Here is a 26732-nt window from a genome sequence, read left to right on the forward strand (position 1 = left end):
ATTCTGATACATCCCTACCCCCATCTAAAAATCTCTTGGCTCATGTTTTATAATACTTTCCTTCTGAGAGTAAGGGTTAGCATACTGGAAAAAATTCAGAAACAGTCATCATTGCTGCTGGTGTATTTTTAACTCTCAGTGTCTTATTTCAAAGAATTAGTATGTTCTGCTGAATTTTTGGTGAATCAGTGGCACAAATTCTCCTCTAGGTAGGAAGTTCACCATTGTGCTTAGGGACTGTCATAAGTATATGTCAGTGTAGTCACTCAGTAAATATTTGTTGAGTAAATACATAAACTCTTAGTATTGAAGTGATCCCTTTAACATATATTGTGTGGCTAAAGACTTTAGACTCAGACCTGAGATTAAATCTTAGTTCCTCTACCTGGAAGCTTGTGATTATAGGTGATACATATTTAACTTCATCAAGCCTTACGATCTTTATTTTGATTTTCTTTTTAAAGATTTTATTTATTTATCTGACAGAGAGACAGATAACACGTAGGCAAAGAGGCAGGCAGAGAGGCAGACAGAGAGAGAGGAGGAAGCAGGTTCCCCTCGGAGCAGAGAGCCCCATGCTGTGCTTGATCCCAGGACCTTAGGATCATGACCTGAGCGGAAGACAGAGGCTTTATTTAACCTACTGAGCCACCCAGGTGCCCCTAGACTCTTTATTTTTAATGAATTGTGGTGATAATATGTACTTTAAATGTTTGTGGGGACTAAATGGAAAGTTTAAAAAAAGAAACCCTTGGCACATAGATGTATTAAATACTTACTGAATTCATTCAGAAAATATTTATTGAATACCTACTATATAACAGTGTACAAAAAGACAAAGTTCCTTCCTGGGTAGAACTTACCTTCCTAATGTGTTTTCTGAAGTGGGGTCAGAAAATAAATGGTTTCTACATGTCAGATTATCATAAATACTGTAGAATATATTAAGGGGGAGTGTATGGAAGAAAGATTTATTTTGTATAGGATAGTGAGGAATGGCTTCACTGCAAAGACAGCCTAAGTAAGTAGTAGTCAGACACCCTAAGGAAGTGAAGGAGTGGGCATATGGATATCTGGAGGAAAGTGCAAGGGCCCTGAGGCAGAAGTATCCTTGGTATGCTGGAGGAGCAGCAAGGAGGCATTTGTGGCTGGACTGAGTAAGCAAAGAGGTGAGGAGAGAGGAGTAGGGAGCAGTCATGAGGTTTCTGTAGGGATACTGGAGAGATACAATGGTGACTTATTAAGTTGATGAGCTACATAATAAAATGTGTTATTATCATTCTACCATCATTTAACTCTCACCAGAAGTAATAAAAATAGCTACCTATTATACTAATATAGGTATCCTCTGGTTTTTTAAAGCTTGCATTATGCCACTTTGCTTTATGAAAGACCTGCATTTGTGTCTGTTTTCGATAAGTGAAAGAAATCCAAAGAGGATTTTGCGTTTTATAAAAAAGGGCAAAAACCCAAAAATGATGTTCAGCATTTGTTTTGTTGAGGCAGTATGCAGTATGCGCCCCAGCAGCTAGAGTGGCACTGCCAAGCTCCTTCCCTGGGAGTTACACTCAGCATCTCAACATCAGGCCACCACAGCTTTGAACTGTGTTCTGAGGACCAGTGCTTTATCTCAATTAATTTTGTGCATCTGACTTTTTCAGTAGCCGGAGCCTCAGACAATAAAGATTTATCACTGTGCATGATACACAATAGAACGTGCTCCTGGTTCAGAGAGCACTTTTTTAGGCATTGCTGAAACCAGTGAATTTAGTACTTTTGTTTGCATACCAGGTAGGTTGCAAGTCTAAAGTGATTATAATCAGGTATGTATGTATGGATTGTATGTATTGGATTAAGTTCAGTTTGATGGAGGCACTATAGATGTCCATGGCATTTTTGTTACTATTCCTGCTACTTTCTTAAAGCTTTTATCTACAACTTAGATTTTGGCTTTGTTTTCATTATGGATATGTCTGAATGCTTTGTTTCAGCATAGAACACACGAACAAGGTGAGTGGCCTAGGTGATATGGGGGCCAAGATGAGCACTTTTACTTGAGTAGCTTTAGATAGTGTCTCTAAATAGTGTGCTTGTCAGAGGAGCTGCTGCTGTATAGTTCTTCTCACCTTGTCTTTGCTTGTTAAATTTTAATATTTGCTGTAATTTATAAAAATCACATCAAGTCTACAATACCTCAGAGCCTGACATGGTAATCATCCTCTTTGAATTAGGTAGATTCACTGGCAAGAGAATAAAATAGTTATTTTTTTAAAACAGTGTTTCAACGTTTTTTTTTAATTAAGATTTTATTTATTTGGGGGCATCTGGGTGGCTTAGTGGGTTAAGCCGCTGCCTTCAGCTCAGGTCATCATCTCAGGGTTCTGGGATCGAGCCCCACAGGAGGCTCTCTGCTCAGCAGGGAGCCTGCTCTTCACCCCCACCCCCCGCCTGCCTCTCTGCCTGCTTGTGATCTCCGTCTGTCAAATAAATAAATCTTTAAGAAAAAAGGATTTTATTTATTTGACAGAGAGAGAGAGTGCGCGCATGAGTGTGCACCTATGAGGGAGAAGCAGGCTTCCTGCTGAGCAGACCTCTATGTGCAGCTCTATCCCAGGAGCCTGAAATAATGACCTGAGCCTAAGGCAGATGCTTAACCTACTGAGCCATCCAGGCATCCCTAAAATAGTTATTTTGAAGCCGTTCTTTTTGATTCTGATGTGAATGATTCATTCTAATTCTCTTAGCCATTCTTATCCCAAGTCATCATCCCTGATTTTTGCCTGGCTTGATTATTCACTGGAATCAAGATGTTATTCTCTGGTGGTAGAAGTATGTCTGGGGACACTTGAGACGTACTATTCCTCTTACCCAGTGCCTAGAGTACTCTACAGATGTGACAGTTTGGTTCAATGAAGGAGTGAACTGACCATATAGGTTAAAAGGTTTTTGATTGCCAGTTTAGTTGCAGATAAGAAATTAAGTCTTTTAATACAAGTACTGATTTCATAAGAACATAATCTTAGGTGTATTTTGAATTTAATTTTGACATTATTGCTAGTCCCCTGGGCTTGAAAGAAAAAAATTGTTACTTGTTCACTTCCTGTTGGAAAAAACCACAAGATATTTATCATACAATTAGGGATAAAATGGTATTATTGCTGTGATGGTAGATGTTTTCCTATCCTTGATTGTATTATGGGCAGAAGTTTCAAGTTGAAAATAGGGCCCCAGTTCTGAAAGCCAACCAAACTGTTGTGGTGTCAGCTAGAATTTCTGTGGTACTGCAAAAATCTTAGGAAAAAAAAATCCTGAGTTGGCTCAAGTACTTAACTGTGCTGAAGTACAGTTAATATTTCCCCCTTTAACTCACAGACTTCCTGATGTTTGTGAGTCTCTATAGCTGAACTTTGGCAGGTCTGGACTGAGGAAAGATGCTTTATCTCAGTGCCTGTTCTGGGATCATGGTGTCAGTGGCAATACCCTTGCTAGTTTTGTCTTGTTTCAGAGAAAACTAAAAGTAGCATTACACTAGAAACATTTCCACTTCTGAAAAACCTTCCTGAATTAATGTAGGCCTTAAGTGTGACATCAAGTTAGTTATCTATGTTTAATGAAGAACTATACTTAATCTGGCTAGTCTGAACTTGAACATTTGCTTATCATTTATTCATCTATCCATTTATCAAACATAAGTCTTTGTTAAATTTAGGGTCATAGCACTGTACAACTTCAGGGACACCATTCTCTTTATGTCAGTGCAATAGAGCATGTAAAGTGAAGAGGGTTGGTAATGCCAAGACACCCTTATCAGGCTATCTGTTCAGCATTAGGGTGTACAAAGCCAAATAAAACATGATACCTTCTCCTGGAGGTCTCAAGCTAAGGAGGCAGACATGTAACATGTAATTAGAGTAACATGTTATAGGTGTCATGCTGGAAACCTGTCCTGATTAGAGTGGGTCCAGAGGAAGGAGCATATAACTCTGTTGGCCCAAACTAGTGAGGAGTGGGGTTGCTGGGTCAGGAAAGGCATCAAAGTGGTGGGACTTGAGCATAGTTAGAAAAGCATACAGGTAGGGAGAAGGGAACTGATATTGCTGGTGGAGAGCACTGGGAGAGCCAAGCTGGACAAGGTGAACCAGCCTGGATGATTGTGGATAGAATAGCTGTGTAGCAGGTCACAGTGTGGGGCTGCCCTGAGGAGATAGCAGAAGAATCATGTTGGAGCAAGAAAATAGAGAACTTTATTAACTTTGTAAGAAATTTGGACTTTATGGGAGCCTGGGTGGCTCAGTGGGTTAAGCCTCTGCCTTTGGCTCAGGTCATGATCCCAGGGTTCTGGGATCGAGCCCCGCATCGGGCTCTCTGCTCAGTGGGGAGCTTGCTTCCTCCTCTCTCTCTCTCTCTCTGCCTACTTGTGATCTCTCTCTGTCAAATAAATAAATAAAATCTTAAAAAAAAATTTGGACTTTATCCTATAGGCAAGTAGGGAGTCATTGGAGAGTTATAGTTTATGTTATCTCTAAATGAGATGATCTGCTAGGAGTGGATGGTTCTCTTGTTCTGAGACAGCATAGAAATCTTGAAGCAGAAGAGAGGTAAAATAGAAACATTTTATAAGGATGTAAGGGCAAATAATGAAATTTAAGGGCCTTCAAAGTAGTTTGAATGCAGAATTCTAGATTTCTTTTTTTTAAGATTTTTTTATTTATTCTGGGCGCCTGGGTGGCTCAGTGGGTTAAAGCCTCTGTCTTCAGCTCAGGTCATGATCCCAGGGTCCTGGGATCAAGCCCCACATTGGGCTTTCTGCTTAGCAGGGGGCCTGCTTCCTCCTCTCACTCTCTCTCTCTGTCTGCCTCTCTGCCTACTTGTGATCTCCGTCAAATGAAAAAATAAAATCTTTAAAAAAAAGATTTTTTTATTTATTCACTTGAGAAAGAAGCAAGAGCATGAGCTGGGAGGAGGAGCAGAGGAAGAAGCACACTCCCCACTGAGCAGGGAGCACTACCGAGGCTTGATCCTAGGACCCTGTGATCATGTCCTGAGCTGAGAGCAGACATGTAACCACTGAGAAACCCAGGCACCCCTGGAATTCTTCTGGATTTTTATGATTTTTTCCTCCACAGTCTTTATGTTTATATAAAATTGAATAAATCACATCATTTAATAACAACTAAAGCTGGCATAAGCTGACAGAACAAACACTAACTCTCAGTTACTGTAACTCAGGAATTCAAGTGAGGAAGAGCTGGTGCATTTAGTGTGTGGAGGCGCTGGTCAGGATCTTTTAGAGAGGGTGTAGAGGCTACCGGTTATGTAGGTGATAGCACAGTTTCTACTGTATTTACACTGTATTTTATAGGGGCATCTAAAAGATGAAAGTTCTTGACATCAGTTATATTTTAATTGAGAATTCCTCCCTTCTAGCCATTTGACTTCAAGTACAAAAGGCCAGAAAATTTAAACTTTAATCATTTAGAAGTATGTCTAATTTTTCATCTTTACAAAATGTGTTATCCAATGAAGAAGAAATTGTTTTCTCCTTATTTCTGGTAATTAATATCTGAAACGGGATCCCAGAAACTTTGTGCATCATAGATAAAACAGAGCCTCCACAAAGTCTGTTCATCTGAAATCTGAGGGTTTCCTAATTGAAGGTGATGGCCATTAGTGTTTCCTTTGTCTTTTTTCATATGGTTTTGCTTTACTCTTACTATTTACAAAAATAAAACTATTTTTGTGTATGCACATGAAACCATAAGCATAGACAAGAGCAAATTTTTTACATTAATAAAATGGATTGAAAGGGAATGACTAGTGCTGTCTAGATTTTGTCTTCTGGCCTGATTAGATATACAGGCTGTAAGGGTTGTTTTTGGAGAAAAGGACACCAAATTAGTCGTACTATGAGCATGATAATCAAACAGGAATACTGTATGCCAGGTACTGTCGTAAACATTTTACATATAATTCATGTAATTCTCATTGAGTTGGCGACAGTAATAATGGACACCTGGAACAAAAGGCGAGGGCTGAACTCCAGCTGTGCTGACAGTGGTTATCTCGGAGGCATAAACTACTGGGCAGGGACATGCCAAGAATAACTCGGTAAGCCTTCAGAAGACCCACGGTTGTTATTTCTCTGTAGTGAAGAGCAGCAAAATCCTTAAGCCGTAGACGCCTTGACGACTTGGAGCGCGGAGCGGGGTGGACAGAGGCTACGAGCTGGAGCATCTGGGTCTAGGGGAGTTTGGAGAGCGGCCCCTGGGAACCGACTTCCGGAAGCGGCGGGGCGGGGAGGGAGGAGCCACGTCCGAGCTTTGCCAGCTGCTGCGGGGGCCTGGGGTTGTCGGGGGAGGGGAGGTGCCCGAGTGGGCGGAGCCTCTCTGCTCGTCCCCGGCGCCGACGTGCGCGCTCCCAGCCGCCGAAGTCTGCGGCCAGTATCAGGCGGGGTGGGACGTGGCTCGTGGCCTCGGGAACCTTCGGCACTCCAGTCGTGGTCAAAGCGGCTCCGGTTCGGCAGGCTGGTCGCGCGGCGGAGACCCGCCTGTGAGGTTCGTTGGGTAGCCCAGGGGCGCTGCCGGAGCGCTTGGAGACTCTTACCACGCTGGGGTGGGGAAGGGGGCTCTGCGGCCCCGGCTATGCGCATGCGTGCTGAGCGGTGACCCCTGAGGGCTGCGGGTTCCAGGGACCGTACCGCGGCTTCGTAGGGCTACTGTGCTCTTAGAAAGTGTTGGGGAACCTGGAAAGTTGCATGAATCATTGTTGCTTTTAACTAGAAAAGTCTTACTTGGCATTAGGTGGGGAATTTTGTAGTCGGTTTGCAGTTACTGCTTCGGAAAGATGATGTGCTCGGTTGCTGTAGTTAACAAGTATACAGCGAAGTAAACTCTGAAGTGTAAATCTTAAAATATGCTATCGTGATTTCGTGGTTACTTATTTTCTGTAAGTCTCTTCAGGTATTAACCTTTATTTGCGAGGTGTAAAAAAAGTTACGGAGAATCAGATCCTGAATTTCAAAAATACTTGTGTTCGTAAAGAATTAAAAGTGGGCTGAGGCTAGGGTAGGACATACATAGCATTTGCGTGAATGAACTGTGAAATAAAAAAATAACCTTTTTTAAACAATAACGTGTGATGAAGAAATGTCTCAAGGTAATGTGGAATATTAATTACTTCATAATTAATAATTTTTTTCCGGAAAATTCTAATCTATATTGTCTCATCAAAGATAATCAAATTGGCAGTATTTCAGATTTAGTAATCCATACAACACAGATGTATGCTGTGGATTGCTTTTTCAGGGCGTGGGCTTCTAGCAATGATTTGGATGCCAGGAAAATAAAAAGTGGAAAATTTTTTTTGGAGAGGAGGGGCAGGTGGAAAGGGTGACAGACAGTGAGAGCTAGAAGGTGCAGTTAGAGATGACCTGGCCTAAGCCTTCAGATAGACAAATGGAACTTCGATTGTGATACAGATGAGGGATCAGAATCAAGGTCGCTTGCTGTGTCCTTCATACTTGGCACTGGTATTTGGCAGTGTTTTGATTATTCCGAAACTATCATGACATGCACAGGTACTATTTGTTAGCATTATCCAAGGAAGAAGTTCTAAATATAGTCATAATTTCATTGGGGAGGGTATGTACTATGGTGGGTGCTGTGAATTGTGTAAGACTGATGAATCACAGAGCTGTACCCCTGAAACAGGTAATACATTATATGTTAATGTCATAATTGTCATAATTTATTGAGGATTATGAAAATGGACAGAATCTTGGTGGAAGTTACTCCAGTAGCATGCCAATGGAATGTTCATTCTTGGTTTTTTTTTTTTGGGAATGTTAATTTCAAACTTTAGTATTGGCAAATAAAAGTAATTTGTGGGTGATAAGACACTAAAGGAAGAACAAGCTGGTCAGAGAGCATCCAGGACTAGACCTTAGGAACTTTAGTTCTGAACTCAAGCCTGTGGTCTTTAGATGGGTTGTTTAAATTGTCTGGGCCTTAGTGGCTTCATCTGTAAAATGAGAACAGTCTACAAAAGAGATGGCTAAGAGATTTTCAGCTTCAAAGTGTGGTTTGTGCTGGTCACTAGAGGGTTATAGCTTTTTGGAAATTTTATGGTCAAACCGCATGATAATGATTTAGCTTCATTTGTGGTTGGTTGCTCAATCCTGGTTTCATGATCTTTGGGTTTCATAATTAGATTTGTGCAAATATAGCATGTATAGTTTGTAGAACTCTTTGGGGAGAGCTCTAGGTTTTTCTGGAGCTTTCTTTATTTGAGGGGTGCGTGTATCTCTCCCTTCTCCTTCCTCCTCCCCTCCAAACCTAGTAGGACATGACTCCTAGAGGCAGGAAAGTTTTAGAAGCACTTAAACTTTTGACTTTGTCTAAAAAAATGTACATTTAAGACAGTCTTCTGTTGAAGGTGGTGGGGCAGTGACAGATGGGCTCTAAAGACCCTTATTAACAAGATGACTGCGTTGAAGGATAACATGCGAAAACATGTGATAAATATGTGGGGAAAATCAGTTTTGTAACTTAAATCTCATCCTGCCTTCTGTTCATAGCTGATAAAAGAGAAAACCCAGTTTGTGTACTTTTGCCATTTTTTGTTCCTATTGAATAGTTTTTATAGTACTTGTAATTGAATTCAGAAGACCTACTTTAGGGATCTAGTAATAATAGCACTTTTATGCATTTGACTTTGCCACCTGTGTGATCTAGAGCTCAGGTTTGGCATTGTGAAGTACATTTTAATTTATTATTTATATACTTATTTTTTAAAAAAGATTTTGGGGTTTTTTTTTTTTTTTTGGTCAGAGGGAGCGTGAGTGCACACAAGCAGGGGGAGCAGCAGGTAGAGGGAGATGCAGGCTTCTCGCTGAGCCAGGAGCCTGATGTGGGACTTGATCCTAGGACTCTGAGATCGTGACCTGAGCCAGAGGCAAACACTTAACCGACTGAGCCACCCAAGTGTCCCAGTACATCTTAATTTAATTTTATTGATTGCGTTTTACACTGTGCCAGGCATTATGGCATTCCATACAAATGATGAAGACCTAAGAATGGGAAATTTGGCACAAGAGAAAGTTGGTTATTAATTGGAAAGACAGCTAAATATGCCTTGCATGTAACTTTTAAGTGCAAAGTGAAGCAACTTTTGGTAATGAGGTGACACTAGCTCTCCACATATGAGCCAGCAGTTCAGTTGTGTTGCACAGGTATTGTTCAGGGTCTCGACAGTGTGCACTAAGTGTACACTAATGCCTGTGCTTAAAACAGGTCAGTTTTACAGTGTGAAAAAGAAGTTAGCAAAATAGTTACAGCTGGCCTTTTGAGGGTTAAAAAAAAATTCCACAAAGATTTCTGTCAAATTTAGTTACGGAGGCCCTTCCTTTTTAGAGGTCATTATGGGGAAACAGATCGAGATAGCGAAATAACAGGGAAGTTACAAAGTTTCCTGAATCTTTCAGTTTCTTAGAGGATCTCTAGTTCCTCAGTATGTATCTTTCCCTGAGATTCTCAAAAGAAAACCTATTAGGTTTCTTCTTCCCATCATTTTATTTAAGGATGGGGGTCATACCACTTTTGTCCCTTCCCAGCTTTTAGCTAGCTATGTGGTCCTGAACCCTAGGCTTGCAGGTACAGTCTAGGCCAGAAGTCACTTGCTTTCAGATGAAGAGTCAGCCTTTTGGGGGACTCTACACTGGGTAGGCTGCCATTCAGCCAAAAACTGGCTTCTTTGAGAAGGTCTCTGCCTTCAGAACTGACAGGAGGTTCTTTCACATGTTCCCTCAGATGTCTCCTGGTAATCCTCCTCTACTCCCTTTGGGTGATTCTGAACAAATCTAAGTCTTTTCAAGCGGTCACCAAGTATTTGAGTGTTGTAATCAAGTCCTCCCAGAGACTTATCTAGGCTAAACAGCTTCCCTTCCTGGAGAAATTTTTCATGGTTTGAAGGTCCCTTTGCCTGTTAAACTGTGTTAATCAGAAAGAAATTTTAAATTTAGTTTAATAAACATGGAACAGCTTAGTCCTGTGACAACCACTATACTGTTGGTAAATGCAGATGGTGTGTTTTCTCTCGGACCCAGCACAGTGCTAACTCATATAGAGGTTATTTTCAATTAAAAATCTTCATCCTTTTAAAAAACATTTTATTCTCTTCCACTTTGTCCTCCCCCATTCAAGTTTTAAAAATTTACATTTAGTTTTATCAAATTTAACAGCTGTGTAGAGATTGTTGTGGAATCTTTTTATCAAAGTCACTTGTTACTGCAACTGTAATATCTGCTTTCTGTTTTGTTTTGTTTTTTTTTAAATCCATGTAATTAGGGAAAACAGGGGAGTTTGGGGGAAAACATACCTCTAAAAACTTTATAGACTGGCTTCATTCAGTCTTCTATCCTTTTGAGTTGTTTGTAAAAAATAATCTTAGGATTCCATTTAGTTGTACCTGTTTATCTCATATTCACTTGTCCCCAGAGATAGGATATCACCTTGACACAGGACATACTGTTGAGCATCCAGATAGAGTGTGGCTGCAAGACTACATTGAGTGGCTGGTTTAGTAGAATTGTCTGAGAAGGAGATAACTTTGATGTCATCGGGCTTAGTGAACACCTGCTGAGTTACATTGATTACTGCTTTTCTCTAAGTGTTTAGAAACTATCTCTGATTCTAGATCTATCTACGATAGACACCACACTTCTTCCAGTGGTTTTTGTCAAACTTTTGCTTCATTGTTTTTCCAACCATCTCTGTCTCAGTCTCTTATCATTTTATCATTGCTTGTGTGCTGTTCTTTCCACTTCTGTTTCTTATCTCTTGTAAACCTAAGATGATTAGAAAACTGTAATTTCTCATACCAGTGCCTGTAAGCACCTCCCTTATATCAGAATCCTTTGAAATTACTTTGTTAGATTTACATTCTTGAGAGCATCCTACCTATGAAACCATTCCTAAAGCCTTTCTAAATTAAAAAAAAAAGTCCCACCTTAAAGAAAATAATTTAAAATTTACATTTTCCTAATCAATTTAGGTAAGTGCCAGATCCAAACAATGTTCTTAATTCTCCTTACCAAGTTAGTAGTTTTTAGTTGCTTTTCAAAGTAATTACGAATCCTTCTAGACCTTTCAGAACAAGAACATGTGCTCCCTATGTGTGTTATAAATAGAAACTTGCACCGTAGTGTTCTTTTAACTTCCTGGAGGCCATTTGCCATATCAGTTCAGGAAAATTAGTGCCTTTTTTTTTAGGAATAATCTGTTCACCTTTAAAATGTCACTCAAGTACATGCATAGAATTGTAGGGTAGGAATGCAGTAGTGGTGGGCAGGGAAGAAGAGGCAGTATTTATTAAGGGTATACTATGTGTCAGGTCTGTGTTGGAGGTAATCTAAGTAAGTTAGTAATTGGGAGCTGGTTGGAATGATCATTTGGGGGATGATTGAAAGGTGGTTTTTGGTTGTAATTACAGTACAATTTAGATTGTTCTTTTTTTTTTTTTTTCTTCCAAAGGAACAGTGAGCAGAATGAGTACCTCACAGGACCAGAGTGGCTGCTCCAGTACTAGAGAGCCCCTTTTGAGGTGTTGTGATGCACGGAGGGACTTGGAGCTTGCTATTGGTGGAGTTCTCCGGGCTGAACAGCAAATTAAAGATAACCTGCAAGAGGTGTGACATGTGCTTTTTTCTTCCCTTGTCTGGACTCTCAGCACAGGGCTAGTTAGAGTATGGCTAAGGGCTTGGCTTCTCTGTGCCAACCAAAAAGTTTCACCTGATGCCTTGCATGGTATGCCTGAAATGTTGGTACCTTTGATTCCTAAGTGAAATTAAGCAGATGGTAGAAGAGTCTGAAAAACCTTGTACTACCTTAAAGAGTTCAGTTCAGCATGCATTTTTAAATTGTTCCTCTGTGTGGTCCCTGTGCCAGATACTGCCCTCAGTAAAAAATAACAAAATGAATGAGTACCATACTTCCCAGCTGTGTGTCCTTGATGCATGAAGGGTGGTACTTCATCATGTCCCCTGCCATCTTTTAACTTAGTGGTGGCATGGTTTTGGTGGTGGCATGGTTCTGTAAATAACTTTATCTGTTAGATCAAGCCAGAATGAAATCTCTTTGTTCCATTGACCTAATATTATTCTATTGGTGAGTGGGAAGACCATGTATTACATGACTTTGAAATACAACTTTATTATACAGAAAAAAATTGTTTTAAAATAGTTTCTTATGTGAATTCTCATGGATAATTTATAGCTGTTCTGATTTCTGTCCTTCGGATTTTTATATTTGTTCTTTTTTGAATTGCTGTTTATGCTTCCAGAAACACTTAGTTTATAGGTTTACTTAAACTGTCTGTCCTTGTGGTCTTCTGTCTGTTCACATGTAGTCGCACATCTCTTTACTGAATTGGCCTCTGTAAATAGATGGCTCATTCATAGAATGAGAAAAGGGATAAGGGCTAGCTATTAAAACTCCTGTCTTACTCCACTGGCAAATTTGTAAGACTTTAGGTTTTCAACTTGTATGGAAAACTGAGGGCCATCAGCATTACATGATCTGTCCTTTTATTTTCTCTTGATTGCTTTAGGTCATCCAAATAAACCTGCTAGTCTTTGGAGAGAGGGGGTATTGAAGGAGGATTTTAGAGCTTATGAATGCTTTTATGGCTGGAATTCTTAAACTGGGTCCATGGTTTTGCTTTGGGGACCATAAATTCCAGAATTAACGGGCAAAATTTTGAGTATATAATATGTATTTTCTGGGGAGATGCTCCATAGATATGATTGGATGACGAAAAGGATTTGTGATCCCCCCATAAGCTCAAGAAACTCACCATTCTGTGGGAAACACCATTCTTTGGGCTTTTTAACAGCAGTGAGGCTAATAGGTACATGTTTCCTAGGTCAAAGCCCAGATTCACAGCTGCATAAGCCGTCACCTGGAATGCCTTCGAAGCCGTGAGGTGTGGCTGTATGAGCAGGTAGATCTCCTCTATCAGCTTAAAGAGGAGACACTTCAGCAGCAGACCCAACAGCTCTACTGGGTAAGGAGGCTGCAGGGCAGTAATCAGTTTGAGTATGGTTTCTGGTTTCCAAAGAATGTCTTTCCTATAATGTAGCATTAATAAAGATCAGGTATAAGTTTAATTTCAAGTGCTGTTTGTTAACTTGGATATATTTGGTGCTTTTAGTATCACTGGCTACATGGTTCCATTTTTCTTACAGTTACTGGGCCAGTTCAATTGTCTTATTCATCAGCTAGAGTGCACCCAAAACAAAGATCTAGCCAATCAAGTTTCTGTGTGCCTGGAGAGGTAAAAATATTTACTTGTTTTGACTTTTGGCTCTTTGATTTGATGTATGTATGTTATTTTTAAAAAGATTTTATTTATTTACTTGAGAGCGATATCAAGAGAGAGCAGGAGTGGGGGGCAGTTGGAGCGGGTGGGGAGAGGGAGGAAACAGGCTCTCCGCTGAGCAGGGAGCCTGATATGGGGTTTGATTCTAAAAGCCCCAATTATAACCTGAGCCTGAGGCAGATGGTTGACCAACGGAAGCACCCAGCTGCCCCAACTTCGATGTATTTAAAAAACAAGTCAATTTTGTGTCTTATTGTATATCTTGGATTTAACCTGACTTCTCTTTTCCTGTGATAAGATCATCTGACTTTATATACTTAATATTATACCTGATGGTACATAGTGAAGTCATCTGCCTTTGATGAGTTTCTTAGAAAAGTAAAGTACAGTCATTTCAAATCATTCACACTTTGGCTTTTGTTTTAGATTAAAATCATTATTCCTTAAAAATAGATTTTATTTTTTCTCCAGACTGGGCAATTTGACCCTCAAACCCGAAGATTCGACTGTCCTGCTGTTTGAAGCAGACACAACTGCTCTGCGTCAGGCCATCACCACGTTTGGATCCCTCAAGACCATTGTGAGTAGTGTTGATCTCTGATAATTCATAGAGCACTTCTCAGATCTGTGGACTGTGGACTTTGCTATGAATAGTGGCTTTCTTGAGCATTTGCTATGCTTCAGAAGTTTCATGTTCTGATTAAGTTGATAGAGCATTAGGCTGGTAGTTCTTGGAATGTGGAACTGACTCACTTAAAATCTCCAGAATTCATCTTGTATCCTTTTACATAACTTTTGACATTTTTCTTATAAAATCTATGACTTGAATGGTCTTTAAAATAAAAAACCAAACGGTCTCATTTGAGTCTTGTAAAAGCGGTAATACTACCAGTTCTGGTGAAGAATTCTCTTGTATAGTGAGTTATGTAGTAGAGAATTCTCAGATTTCATAACTACTTGTGTAGGGCATTGAATTTAGTGTAAAGAATATTCTCGTGAAATGATAATGCTTTGCTTATTACTTTTGAAATTGAGGAATTACAGTTTCACCTTTTTGGGATGAAAGCATAACGTTAATAAATGTGATTAATTTCCTTTCATTTTATAGCAAATTCCTGAGCACCTGATTGCTCACGCTAATTCATCGAATATTGGGCCTTTCCTGGAGAAAAGAGGTTATATCCCATTGCCAGAACAGGTAAAATGTCATTTTTGTTTCTGGTAACTAAGTTATTACTTGGCTTATTTGTCTTTTGGCTTTTGAGTAAATCACTTTTATTTATTTACTTTTTGGTACCATTTATTTGCAAAATGGCACCAGTGGAAATGAGTTAATTTATGCAATTAAACACTCCCTTTGAGACTGAATGTCAGATAGAAATTTAGAGATTTTATAGGTGTTACGAGAAAAAGGCAATTGTTGTCAATTAGTTCATAAGACATATTATCATTAGCTCTCTGATTGGGGTAGTTCTCTCTTAGGGAACCTTCTCTTTATAATTCTTAAGGCAATGTGAATAGGAATGCTAGATATTTTGAATTGAGAGCAACCCTGGAGATGATGAGCTATACTTCTTGTTTTTCTCCAACAATTTTATAATTGTTAAGATGGAGGGTTAGGGAAGTCATGTGATATGTGCGGGGTCAGTGGGAAGCCAAAATTAGAAAGTGTGGATCTCCTGCTTTTCTGGTGAACCTTCCATGGCATTTGGCATTGCCTTGTTAAGCAGCAGAGTATTATGTGATTAGCAGAAGTCAGCATCCAGCACCACGGCTGTCTCTCTCAGTGACTGGCTCCTTGGAAGCAAACCTGCCAGTGGTCGTCAGGCTCCTTACATCCCCAGCACCAACCTCCAGGACTGGCTCACCCAAAAGCAGACCTTGGAGAACAGTCAGGTGTGTTGCTGCCTTTATTGTTTCTGAGGTAGATGCAGTAGTAGTAGATGGTTTTAGTTTTTCACTTATGGTTTATGTCTTTGTTTTTTAGTTCTAAGCTGAAAATATTTTTACAACTCTTTATTACAACAGTAATACCTCTTCACTACAGATAGAAAGCTTAGAAAACGGAACCATAAGGAAATACAAACTCATAATCCCAAAATTCAGAGCTAATTACTGTAACACTTGTTTATATACTTCCATTTTTCTATGTGTACATATACTTCAGAAACATGATTCTGTAAATCCTGTTTTGACTGGATTTTTTCCACTAAGAGAGCACAAAGATGTTTCTCTTTAATTTCTTTCATAAAATCCTTAATAGTATATAATATTTTATTGATTGGCTCTAACTTAAACTCTAGTTTTCTAGGTATAAACAGAGTTCCCCTAAACAGCCAGGAGTTCGTTTGTGCACATTCTTGATTAGTAAAATCCTAGAAATTGCATTTCTTTTTTTTTTTTTTTTTTTTTTTTTTTTTTAAAGATTTTATTTATTTATTTGACAGACAGAGATCACAAGTAAGCAGAGAGGCAGTCAGAGAGAGAGGAAGGGAAGCAGGCCCCCTGCTGAGCAGAGAGCCCGATGTGGGACTCGATCCCAGGACCCTGAGATCATGACCTGAGCCGAAGGCAGCGGCTTAACCCACTGAGCCACCCAGGCGCCCCTAGAAATTGCATTTCTAGATTATAATTCTGCATACCCTTCAAGACTTTGGATACATATTGCCAGTTTGACTTTCCAGGAAGTTGGTACCAATTTATATTCAGAAGAACACGCAGCAGAATATTGAGGGTGCTTCCTTCCCTGAAACTTCTTGAATAGTGACAGTCATATTTATAAGTTCCTTTTTTCTCCAAATTTGATACAAAAGTAACAATTTTACTTGTTTTGAATTTTCTTTGCTTATGGAGGTTGAATATTTTTCATGTTTATTAGCCTTCCTGGATGAGTTGCCTAATCATATCCTTTGTTCATTTTTGTCTTCTTTATTCATAAAGATTTTTTTAAAAAATATTTTATTTATTTGACAGAGAGGGAGAGATCACAAGTAGGCAGAGAGAGAGGGGAAGCAGGCTTCCTGCTGAGCAGAGAACCTGATGTGGGACTCCATCTCAGAACCCTGAGATCATGACCTGAGCCGAAGGCAGAGGCTTAACCCACTGAGCCATCCAGGCGCCCTATTCATAAAGATTTATTATGTAGAACTGCCAGACTCTTTTCTATCAAATATGCTACAAGTACTCTTTCCTACTTTATCTTTACTATTTTTTTTACTTTTTTTAAAACTGCAGAAAATTATTTTTTTTTTGTTATTCACGTATGTAAATATTGCAGTAGAGAAATCCTGTGTCTCTTGGCCTTATCTATGTAAATTTAGAAACACTGGGCAGTGTAATAAATGTGCAGATAGAACTCTTATCATTGAATTCCAAAGCAGCCATAATGTTCTTTTGAACTGTGTACTTCTTGTGTAGACTTCTGCCAGAGCCTGCAATTTCTTCAGTAATGTCTGGGGCAACGTAAAGGGCTTAGAAAACTGGCTCTACAAGAGTCAGCAACAAGAGGTTCCTGAAAAACCAACTTCCCAAAAGTGTAACAGCCATTCTACCACCAGTTCTTACTCTGTTGAAATTGAAAAGGTTGGAGACCTGGACCTTCTTGATCAAGATGAGATGGACCTTTCTGATTGGCTGGTGACTCCTCAGGAATCCCTGGAGAAGCCTGGGAATGGCAGCTGTGAAACCAGTGAGAAGTTGAAGCTCCTGTTGCACGTGTTCCAGGAGCCCTACAGTGTGAATGATTGGCTTGTCAAGCCCGATTCCTGTACCAATTGTCGGGGCAACCAGCCCAAGGGTGTAGAGATCGAAAACCTAGGCAATCTGAAGTGCCTGAATGACCATTCTGAGGCCAAGAAACCCTTGTCTACTCTGAGCCTGATTACAGAGGATTGGCTTGTTCAGAACCATCAGGACCCATATAAAGTAGAGGAGGTATGCAAGGCCAACGAGCCCTGTACAAGCTTTGCAGAGTGTGTGTGTGATGAGAACTGTGAGAAGGAAGCTCTGTGTAAATGGCTTCTGAAGAAAGAAGGAAAAGACAAAAATGGTATGCCTGTGGAACCAAATCCTGAGCCTGAGAAGTGTACAGATTCCCTGAGTATGTGGCTCTGTCCTTCCAGAAAAGAGGCAACACAAGCTAAGATGTCAAAGGCAGTGGCTCCTTCTAGAATTGCTGATTCCTTCCAAGTCATAAGGAACAGTCCTTTGTCAGAGTGGCTCATCACACCCTCATGCAAAGAAGGTTGTCCCAAAGAAGTGCCTAGTATTGAAGATAGAGCTGGCAAGCAAAAGCTTATGAACCCGGCGGCCACTTCGTGGTGTCCCTTAAACACAGCTGACTGGGTCTTGCCAGGAAAGAAAATGGGAAACCTCAGCCAGTTAACTTCAAGAGAAGACAAGTGGCTACTTCGAAAGAAGGCCAAGGTGAGCACACATCAAAATAACACCCTTTGATCTATAGTTAGTAGATTTGTACTTTTTTTTTTCTTTTAAAAAGGAAAATTTTACTTGACAGAGAGTGAGAACAGGAACACAAGCAGGGGAAGTGGGAGAGGGAAAGCAGGCTTCCCTTGGGGCAGAGAGCCTGTTGTGGTGCTCGATCCTAGGACCCTGGGATCACGACCTGAGCTGAAAGCAGATGCTTAACCATCTGAGCCACCCAGGGGCCCTGATTTATACTTTAGTCATGAATCTTGTAAAAGGGCCAGATCCTTAAATATGTTAAATGTTATTTGGCCTATTAATTTTGATGGAAGATTAGTGATTCACACTGAAATTTTGGTGTATTTTCCAGACCCCCAATTCCCATCCTGCAGGAAACAATAAAAGGAAAACAAAACAAAACCCAGACTGTTATTGGCTGTTTATGGAAAAGCCATAAACTGTTGTACCATTGCTCTTGCTTATTAGAATGGCCAACATTTACAACATTATTACAACATCGCAAAATATTCCTTACAGACACTACACTATTTGGAAGATGAGTTAGGTTGGGTCTCTTGCCTCCCAGCTGTCATGTAGCAACGCACCCTTATTGTCTTCTTGCAGGAAGTATTACTTAACTCACCCCTACAGGAGGAACATAACTTTCCCCAAGACCGTTACGGCCTCCCAGCAGTTTGTGACCTCTTTGCCTGTATGCAGCTTAAAGTTGACAAAGAAAAGTGGTTATATCGAACTCCTCTACAGGTGTGTACATTCCATTAGTGTTAAAAAAGCGAGATTTTAGCTGTTCGTAAATGTTTTGTCTTCACTGGGAATTAACAGGACCCATTGAACTATATTCCTGTTAATGGCATGTATGCTAGGCAAGTGAGAGTGGCTGGGGTGGGGGTGGGGATCATAACAGTTTTTCAGGTATTTCAGTTGAACTTGCTTTATGAAATAACTCGGACATACTTGAAAGTGACCCTTCAAGATGATAAAACTGTTGGGAATTTTCAGAGCCTGTGTGGATTTTATCAGCCTATTTAGAAATAAATCAGCTCTAAGGAAGGCTGTGGGAGAGATGTGCTTTTATCCTATAGTGAAGTGACTCTAATCTTTGAACTTTTCTTTATAGATGTGAAAGAGTGGAACACGAATCAAACAGCTTTTCTGCAAATTAACACATCCATGGGCCGAGTGACTGTGTGGCTTACCAAATCATTGTGTTTCTGGGTCTGACCAGTCAGCTTAGTTCCTTTCCTGTCTAATTTTTAGCTAGTGAAGAGAAATAAGTCATCAAATTATGAGTTACTGTGTAAAAGAAAAAGGCTGTTTGTTGATGCTAAGGTGATTCAGTTCCTTCTTACAGAAGTATTAACTCAGCCCTACACTAGAAATAGCATCTTGGTGGATAGGTCTTTTTCATAAGCCTCTACAGCTCCTTAGATTGGATTGTTACTAGAAGTACACTAAAACACTGTAGTTTTTAAAATGAAATAGTTGTATAATCAAGGCGTGTTGATGTATTGGAAAGCCTAGTAAGCTTCCCTAAACTTTTGATTGTCCTCCTTTAGATGCTTCCCTTGCTGTGGGTTTTCTTCCATTGGTGGTGGAAATGATTCTTCTGTTTAATATATAGTGTATTTCACACAAATAGTTAACCTTGCCAATGTAGTGATTTTTTTTTTTCTTACCAAAATGTGTGTTAACAATCTTGGCCATTTTGGACATTAATTACAAAACATTTTAACTTACATGTCCGATTCTACATTATTTTTCTCTTTTGAAAGATTCAGCTACTGCAAAATTTTGTCTTTTTCCCTTTTCTAAATATTATTAAAGTATCTAGTGAGCTCTAAAAGAGCTCCATTATTGCTTCAAGACTGTATTTAGGGTAGTCCTAGCCACTTTCAAAATATTCTGAACTACAGGTCAGAGAGCCCTAGTGCTGACTAATCAATCAAAGAACAAAAGGCAAGACATGTTGGAAATTTACTACTTGAACTATTTGCTATCCTAAGGGTTATTGGTGCATCCTGTGTAAGGGGAAGCTGAGCTTGACACCTGGTGCTTTTAACTAGGAATAAATTAAATGTCCTCTCACTGCAAGCATAGCAAATCTATACCTCTGAAAGTATTAGAATGCAGTGACATTTTAGTGAACAGGCCATTTTGAACACTTGTGCCTTGGGGGTGTTTACTGAAGCTTTATGAAAACTTGATGTCTTCTCAGTATCCTTAAAAGTCATGTCCATGCTTTAAAAGGTTTCTCTGTAGGAAATGCGATTTATAATGTTTTTAAATTCTCTAAGGTGAGATACATAGCTGCTTTCCAGGCTTTTAAACTATTAAGCCACTCAGCTTGCCTCTGTGTTATTGTTAATACTTTCCAGGTTTGTGATATGGTTTAAAAACCCTTCTGGGGAAACTTCATAGTCCCACAGTCCTTGCCATACAGCTTCATTAGACTTCTTGAACCACAGCAGAAAAGAACCTTCTATTTTTTTTTTTTGCCCCCCACCCATACCACTTAGAACTTTATTAATAAAGATGGCAGGTAAAAATTTAAGGAGCCTTTTCCATTATCTTAGGTTGCAGGAAACTTCGTAGTTTTTTGAGGTTTAAGGATGTATTTCTAATTTTACATTCATCACCATGCTAATGAATATGTAAAACATTCTTTTGCATTGATGCATTTTGTACCCACTCCATTAAAAGCATTAACAGCCATAGTTGTTGTGTGTATTTGTAAGACTACCTTGTCACAAAATGTTCTACCACGTTAATCCTTGGGTAGGAGTACAGCTTAGAAACTTGAACATAAATTGTTTTTATATTCACTTATATATCAATATATTTTATGAATCTTAAATTAGTAAAAGGTATATTACTAACTTCATTTTGAGTCTTTTCCTGCAGACTTCAGACCTGCTATTCTAATTTTTAACCTGCTTTTTATTTAACTTTATTTCATAGGTGAGAAAACAAACTCAGAAATTAAGTACCTTGCCCTTACCTCCCTTAGCTTTCCCAAGACCACCTTAAACCCTTGTAGCTTGTCCCTTTCCTCTGATTATGTTTCTAATTACCCTCCACGAGATGACGACTCAATGAGTAGAGTTAAGCATGATGGTTGGACAGACTAACAACACTACTCTAAGGGCATAATGGTTAATCTCAAGTATCTTGAGGGAGTTTTGTGTCAACTCTGTTAAAGAAAAATTGTAACCTAGCTGTTAATGGTGCCAAGAAGCCCTTCATTTCAGCACAACCAAGAAAACATGTATTGGCCGAGTCTGGGCAGACAAAAATGCTAAGAGTAACTTTCACTGTATACCCAGAAAAATGCTTTTAAATGGAGACTCACCTTATGTTTACACTTTGGTTCTATTTTCACCTTTTATTGGGAATACAAGGCAACATTACAGTTTCAGATCATTAAATAAACAAATGTGGTGATACCGTATTAACAATCATGACCTGAATTCTGTGAGTAAGCAGTTTTCCAGTTCAGGGAGTAGGGGAGAACCACATTACTCAGCCTCCAGAGGGTTCTGGCTTCAACTCTGGGTAGAAGGAATGCCAGTCCTGGTCAACCATCCATGATCTTCACCACAGCAAACTGGAATCTCCAATTTTTGAAACTAATTGTAGGAAGAAAGAGTAACTCCAGACTGACATAAAAATTGATTGGGATGACTACTAAAGTGTCCTCCACTCCTAAGGTGGCAAAATCTTCAGAGTGACTGTTGGAGTAAGGAGCCTTTCATGTGCTCCCAGTTATTATACAGTGCATAGAGGCTGGTAAGCGTTAGTCCTGCTAGACCACCTCGTGCTACCCCTCGAAGACCACCTGGAAAACAGAACAGGGGGAACAGCCTTGTATTATACAGTGTCCTGGCATCAAAGGATTAAGTAACGTTATCATGAAATTGAGACACACAATTCATGTTTATAAATATTCCACCTCAAACAATAAAAGTCCTAAAGTAATATAAGAAACCAAGACCTTTCAAGTGAGAAATTCCCTTAAATCACTTGGTTACTACATATACTGTATTCTCATTCACAACCTTTCCCATTTACTTTTAATTCATAATTATAGGTAAGATAATAAGCATTAGTAATTTGATTTTTCTCAATCTTACTTGTTCCTGTAACACTTCAGACAAGATCTTATGCCTATTATTGAAGTCCCAAACAGATCAATAATCTCCTCCTAGTCCTACTGTTTAGAACCTCATAGGCATTGCCAGTTGATTTAAGGCTGTAATATAAACAAGGTGACACCCTCTTTGGGAAGAAATATTAACAAACTTTGGACTCTGGACAGGTCTTCTGTTAACTCTGAAGACTCAAGAAGTAGTGGTGATAAGATGGCTATATCAAGCTTTGAGTTAAGTAATGAGAAAGCACCACCTGCCACCGCCACCCCCACTCCTACACTGACGCATCACAGTCTTCGACAGCTCATGAGCAATGAGGCACTTAGCATCATCACATTCACTGAAAAACACTGAAGGATTAGACTTAGAACTATTTTTGCATAACGATAGTTTTTCATGTGAAAAAAGATTAGCAATATATATTTCACTTGAAATGAAATATAAAAACAATGCTTTAATCATTGCCTGAAAACCAACCCAAGTTAACATGAGGGCTAGGGGGTACCCAAATAAGCTTTTAAGAAATAACCTAATGCTCTCTTACAGTTTTACAAACAAGTGGATAACATAAACTTAAGGTAGCCTATGCTATACTTATGGATTGTTCATTCCAAGTCATGTGTTAGGAAGGCAAAGGTTGAATGGAACTGTGGTTCAGTGATTACCTTACCAGAGGTCCTTTGGCTATGAGCCAGTAAATTCTGTGAAATTCAGTGACACTGCCAAGTTACAACACTTCAGACTAACCGTTTCTGCAATGAATGTTCTGCCAGATGCCTTCAACTGATAGATTAAAAGGCCAACCCCTCCAGGAGCCTCTCCAGTCTGAAGATGTATGATAGCTGACCTATGTAGGTTTCCACCATGAAGTGCCCTAATTATCTCTCTTAAACACACTGAAACAAACTGCAGGCATCATCTAAAAACAGCTGTCAAATATGTGGGAGGGAATCAGAAACAAAAAATTCAATGGAAGATCTCTCCTTGAAGCTCACATCATCTCTTTGTATCATCTTGCTATATTTAGACTGGGTATGGCATCTGAATTTGCAGTTGAAAAATGTACACTCAACAGGCTAACTTAAAACAACCTGCCCAGGGGCGCCTGGGTGGCTCAGTGGTTTAAGCCGCTGCCTTCGGCTCAGGTCATGATCTCGGGGTCTTGGGATCGAGTCCCACATCGGGCTCTCTGCTCGGCGGGGAGCCTGCTTCTCTCTCTCTCTCTCTCTGCCAGCCTCTCTACCTACCTGTAATCTCTCTCTGTCAAATAAATAAATAAAATCTTTAAAAAAAAACAAAAAAAAAAACAAAAAAAAAACAACCTGCCCAATTTAGTAATGATCTACCTCATATCTTTGACTAGTAAGTCAATAAAAAGTTTTAGGGGCTGGCTGAAGGTGAACTATAATTAGACCAATTACTAAAATGGAAAAACAAAACTCTGAAGCACAGGAGAATAAATGCTACAACACTGTAATGAGGGTTCTTTGAACAAGGAGGTTACAAGCATACAGTCCCCCATTCTGAGTCAACACAAAAAAAAGGAAAGGTGGCCTCACTGCTGTTTATTAGCAGAAAAATGATGGAGGGCTAGTAAATGAAAGCACACTAGGTTTGCAGATGTTTTCCTGGGACCAAACACTCAACTTTAGACTAACTCCCCCAGGTCGATTACAGATCCACAGGGCTCTGAACACTACCCTCTGGTTTGGAAATAGCTGTAACCTGTTCCAATTGGTCCTTTGCTTTGAGTGTCCCAAACATGTAGTTCCTGCTCAACCTTTTTAGAAGGATTTTCACATTAGTTTTAGGCTATCAAATAGCAAGCCTCCCTGAGAAGAGGCACTGGGGTAACATAATGAAACCGGGAACTGCAAGACTAAGATCTTGGGGACACCACTGGCATATTAACTGTCCCTTGAGAACAATTTATCCCCTAGAATGCTTTTTATTTTGACCAAAATGAAAGAAACTCTTTTTTGAAGGTTAGAAAACACTTATTTCCAGCAAGCAGACACACAGGCAGCATTTGATTTACCTTGATCAGCACAGCTGATCCTGATTCAAGGGCAGCCTCTTATCATAACCCATGTTTTAGTTTTTTTTTTTTTTAAAGATTTTAACTGTTATTGGACAGAGAGAGATCACAAGGAGGCAGAGAGGTAGGCAGAGAGAGAGGAGGAAGCAGGCTCCCCACTGAGCAGAGAGCCCGATGCGGGGCTCGATCCCAGCACCCTGGGACCACGACCTGAGCCAAAGGCAGAGGCCCAACCCACTGAGCCACCCAGGCGGCCCCCCCCATGTTTTAGTTTTAACTTTGCATTAATTCCAGCATTTCCCAACTGGTTGTGTTAAACGTTTGAAGGCCTTGGCTTAAGGCTTTCTGTAACCAATTTATGCCCAACTAAGCACAGGAAGTTGATTAGCAAACATTCCTGCTTTGTACCCAGTAACCAAGTAAGGCCAACGGTCAATCTGTATAAAGGAAAACAAACACAAGACGTGTGTTTCAGTTTTACCTTCTATCTTTTGGTCCTTACACAACTACTCCAGAAAGGGCAAGTATTATCTCTTCTCAACATAGGAAAACAAGGCCCAGATTATTAAAGGACCTTGTTTGTGGGGTACAGAGTTGGTTAGTGGCAGAACTAACATACTGAACTGACAATTACATTACAAATGGGACCAGCAAATTTTTCTTAAAGTAGCCAGAAAGTAGACATTTTAGGCTTTCAGGGCCAAAAGGCTATTATGTAGATAGTTACATAACCACTTAAAAAGTAACTACAATTGACCCTTGAACAGTGTAGAGTTAGGGGTGCCAACGTCCCACACAGTCAAAAATCCATGTACGTCTTCTGATACTCCAAAAACTAATACCCTACTGTTCACTGGAAGCCTTCCTGAATATATACACAATTGATGAACACGTATTTTGTGTGTTCACAATTATTTATTCTTTATTTATTGCATTCTTACTTACTGCATTCTTAAAGCAAGCTAGAGAAAAGATTACTACAAAAATCATAAAAAAAACAGAACTATACTGAACGAAGAAAAATCATGTATAAGTTGACTCCTGCAGTTCAACCTCATGTTGTTCAAGGGTCAACTGTATTTAAAAATACAAAACACGTTCTCAGCCTCCAGGCAGTAAACAGATAGGCATCTGTCTGGCCAGCAGAAGTTGCTGGCCTCCTCCGCAGCCTTAACCTACACACTCACATGGTTACTACAGAATACATCCACATTTTTTTTGCACTATTTAAATTTAAATTTTGTTAAATTTATTTTAAAAATTGAGGTAAAAGACACATAAAATTGACCATTTTTAACTGTACAGCTCAATAGTATTAAGTATATTGGCATTGTGCTGCCACCCCCCCAAACCATCTCCAGAGAATTTCATGTTGCAAAACTGAAACTATGTATCCATTAAACAGTAACTCCCCACTCCCCCTTCCAATCAGTGCCTAATTTTTATTATGTTGATAAATAGATATTTGCTCACTTAATTATTAATATTTTAAAAAAATTATTTACTTAATTATTTGAGAGAGAGAGAATGAGAGAGAGCATGAGAGGAGGAAGGTCAGAGGGAGAAGCAGACTCCCTGCTGAGCAGGAAGCCCAATATGAGACTCGATCCCAAGACCCTGGGATCACGACTTGAGCTCAAGAAATCCCTTATCCAACTGAGCCACTCGGGCGCCCTCACTTTTTTAATTTTAGTAAAGTAGTTCACAAGTTCACAGGCATAATTTTAAGTCAAAATAGTACTAAAAGATTTTAGTGATGCACAATGTGGCACACGAACCATCCTGTTAATTCCTAGTTCCCAAAGGCAACTACTTTCATTCTTCGCTCTTTACTTCCATGGTTTTAAATAACACAACTACCTTGCTATTTCTTGATTTTTCCATCTGAAATTTTATCTGACTTCCTACCAGGAAAACTGTGTTAAGCCTTGTAAGAACCATATGAAATGTGCTTATGGTGGGATTTAAGTCACTTACTTTCTATAGGTTATCCCATTTACAAGTCAGTGAGGGGAAAATATAGGTTGCCCTCATATAACAAAGTGAAATTCAGACAAGTTCCTCTCTGCATGTAGTGGTTTAGGGATCTAGTGGTAGTCGAGTCAAACCCAGTCTGATTCCAAAGCCCTTAGTCGTTTCACCACATTGAACTGCCTCCAGGATAGATTAAAAACAAAACAAAACAAAACAAAACTATCTATTAAAAGGGATAATAACAGTTGAGTTGTGCCTTATGGATGGACTGGATTTCAAATTTATGTGTTTGGTCATATGATATATATAAGGAAGTTATGGGGAAAAGCCTGAAAACATAGGATAGGATTAGAGCATGGAAGGCCGGGGTGAAAAATTTAAGTTGAAAAGCATTATGTCACCATCAAAGGTTTTTGGACAGTGAGTACTAGAATTAGAACCATACCTGAGGAAGATTAAGCCAGAAATAGTGAACAGATAAGACAAACTGAAGGTAGAAACCTAAAATCAAAATGGCCAATGAAAAAGTTCTGCTACGGAAGTTTAGACTTGTGAGAAAAGGCAAATCAGGTGATGGATGGTGAACCTTATGAATGATGCAATGAGGGGATGATGAAGGAAAGGCGGAAACCAAAGGTGACTGAAGCTCTACAACAGGGGCTGTCTCCTGCCTTTTTTTCCTTTGCTCTCTCTGTTCAAAAGTGGAAGCAGGGCGTGTGGCTCCGGGCAGCAGAGCAGCGGGCTTTCGGGCT

General features: G+C 39.6%; 2 protein-coding genes across 7 annotated transcripts in view; one reads left to right on the plus strand and one right to left on the minus strand.

Annotated features, from left to right (window-relative positions):
* Positions 1-20534, plus strand: part of NCOA4 (nuclear receptor coactivator 4) — a 63629-nt gene extending 43095 nt beyond the window's left edge. For 2 of the 6 annotated variants that reach the window (XM_004765866.3, XM_013063127.2), the window contains 9 exons: positions 11529-11683; positions 12919-13059; positions 13241-13329; positions 13846-13954; positions 14483-14572; positions 15124-15270; positions 16792-17799; positions 18424-18564; positions 18938-20534. In XM_004765866.3, coding sequence (XP_004765923.1) covers positions 11529-11683; positions 12919-13059; positions 13241-13329; positions 13846-13954; positions 14483-14572; positions 15124-15270; positions 16792-17799; positions 18424-18564; positions 18938-18943 — 1886 coding nt within the window. In that variant the 3' untranslated portion in view covers positions 18944-20534. Of the gene's footprint in view, positions 1-1686; positions 1792-6402; positions 6555-11528; positions 11684-12918; positions 13060-13240; positions 13330-13845; positions 13955-14482; positions 14573-15123; positions 15271-16791; positions 17800-18423; positions 18565-18937 lie in introns of those variants that run through there. The other 4 variants (XM_045068494.1, XM_013063128.2, XM_004765867.3 and 1 more) reach the window with 4 other exon arrangements.
* A 648-nt stretch (positions 20535-21182) lies between these two features.
* Positions 21183-26732, minus strand: part of LOC101681864 (mitochondrial import inner membrane translocase subunit Tim23) — a 30875-nt gene continuing 25325 nt past the window's right edge. The window contains exon 7 of the mRNA XM_004765868.3: positions 21183-21655. Coding sequence (XP_004765925.1) covers positions 21540-21655 — 116 coding nt within the window. The 3' untranslated portion in view covers positions 21183-21539. The remainder of the gene's footprint in view (positions 21656-26732) is intronic.

The sequence above is a fragment of the Mustela putorius genome, unplaced genomic scaffold, assembly GCF_011764305.1.
Source record: "Mustela putorius furo isolate JIRA1106 unplaced genomic scaffold, ASM1176430v1.1 tig00003909_pilon_pilon_pilon, whole genome shotgun sequence".
NCBI lineage: Eukaryota > Metazoa > Chordata > Mammalia > Carnivora > Mustelidae > Mustela > Mustela putorius.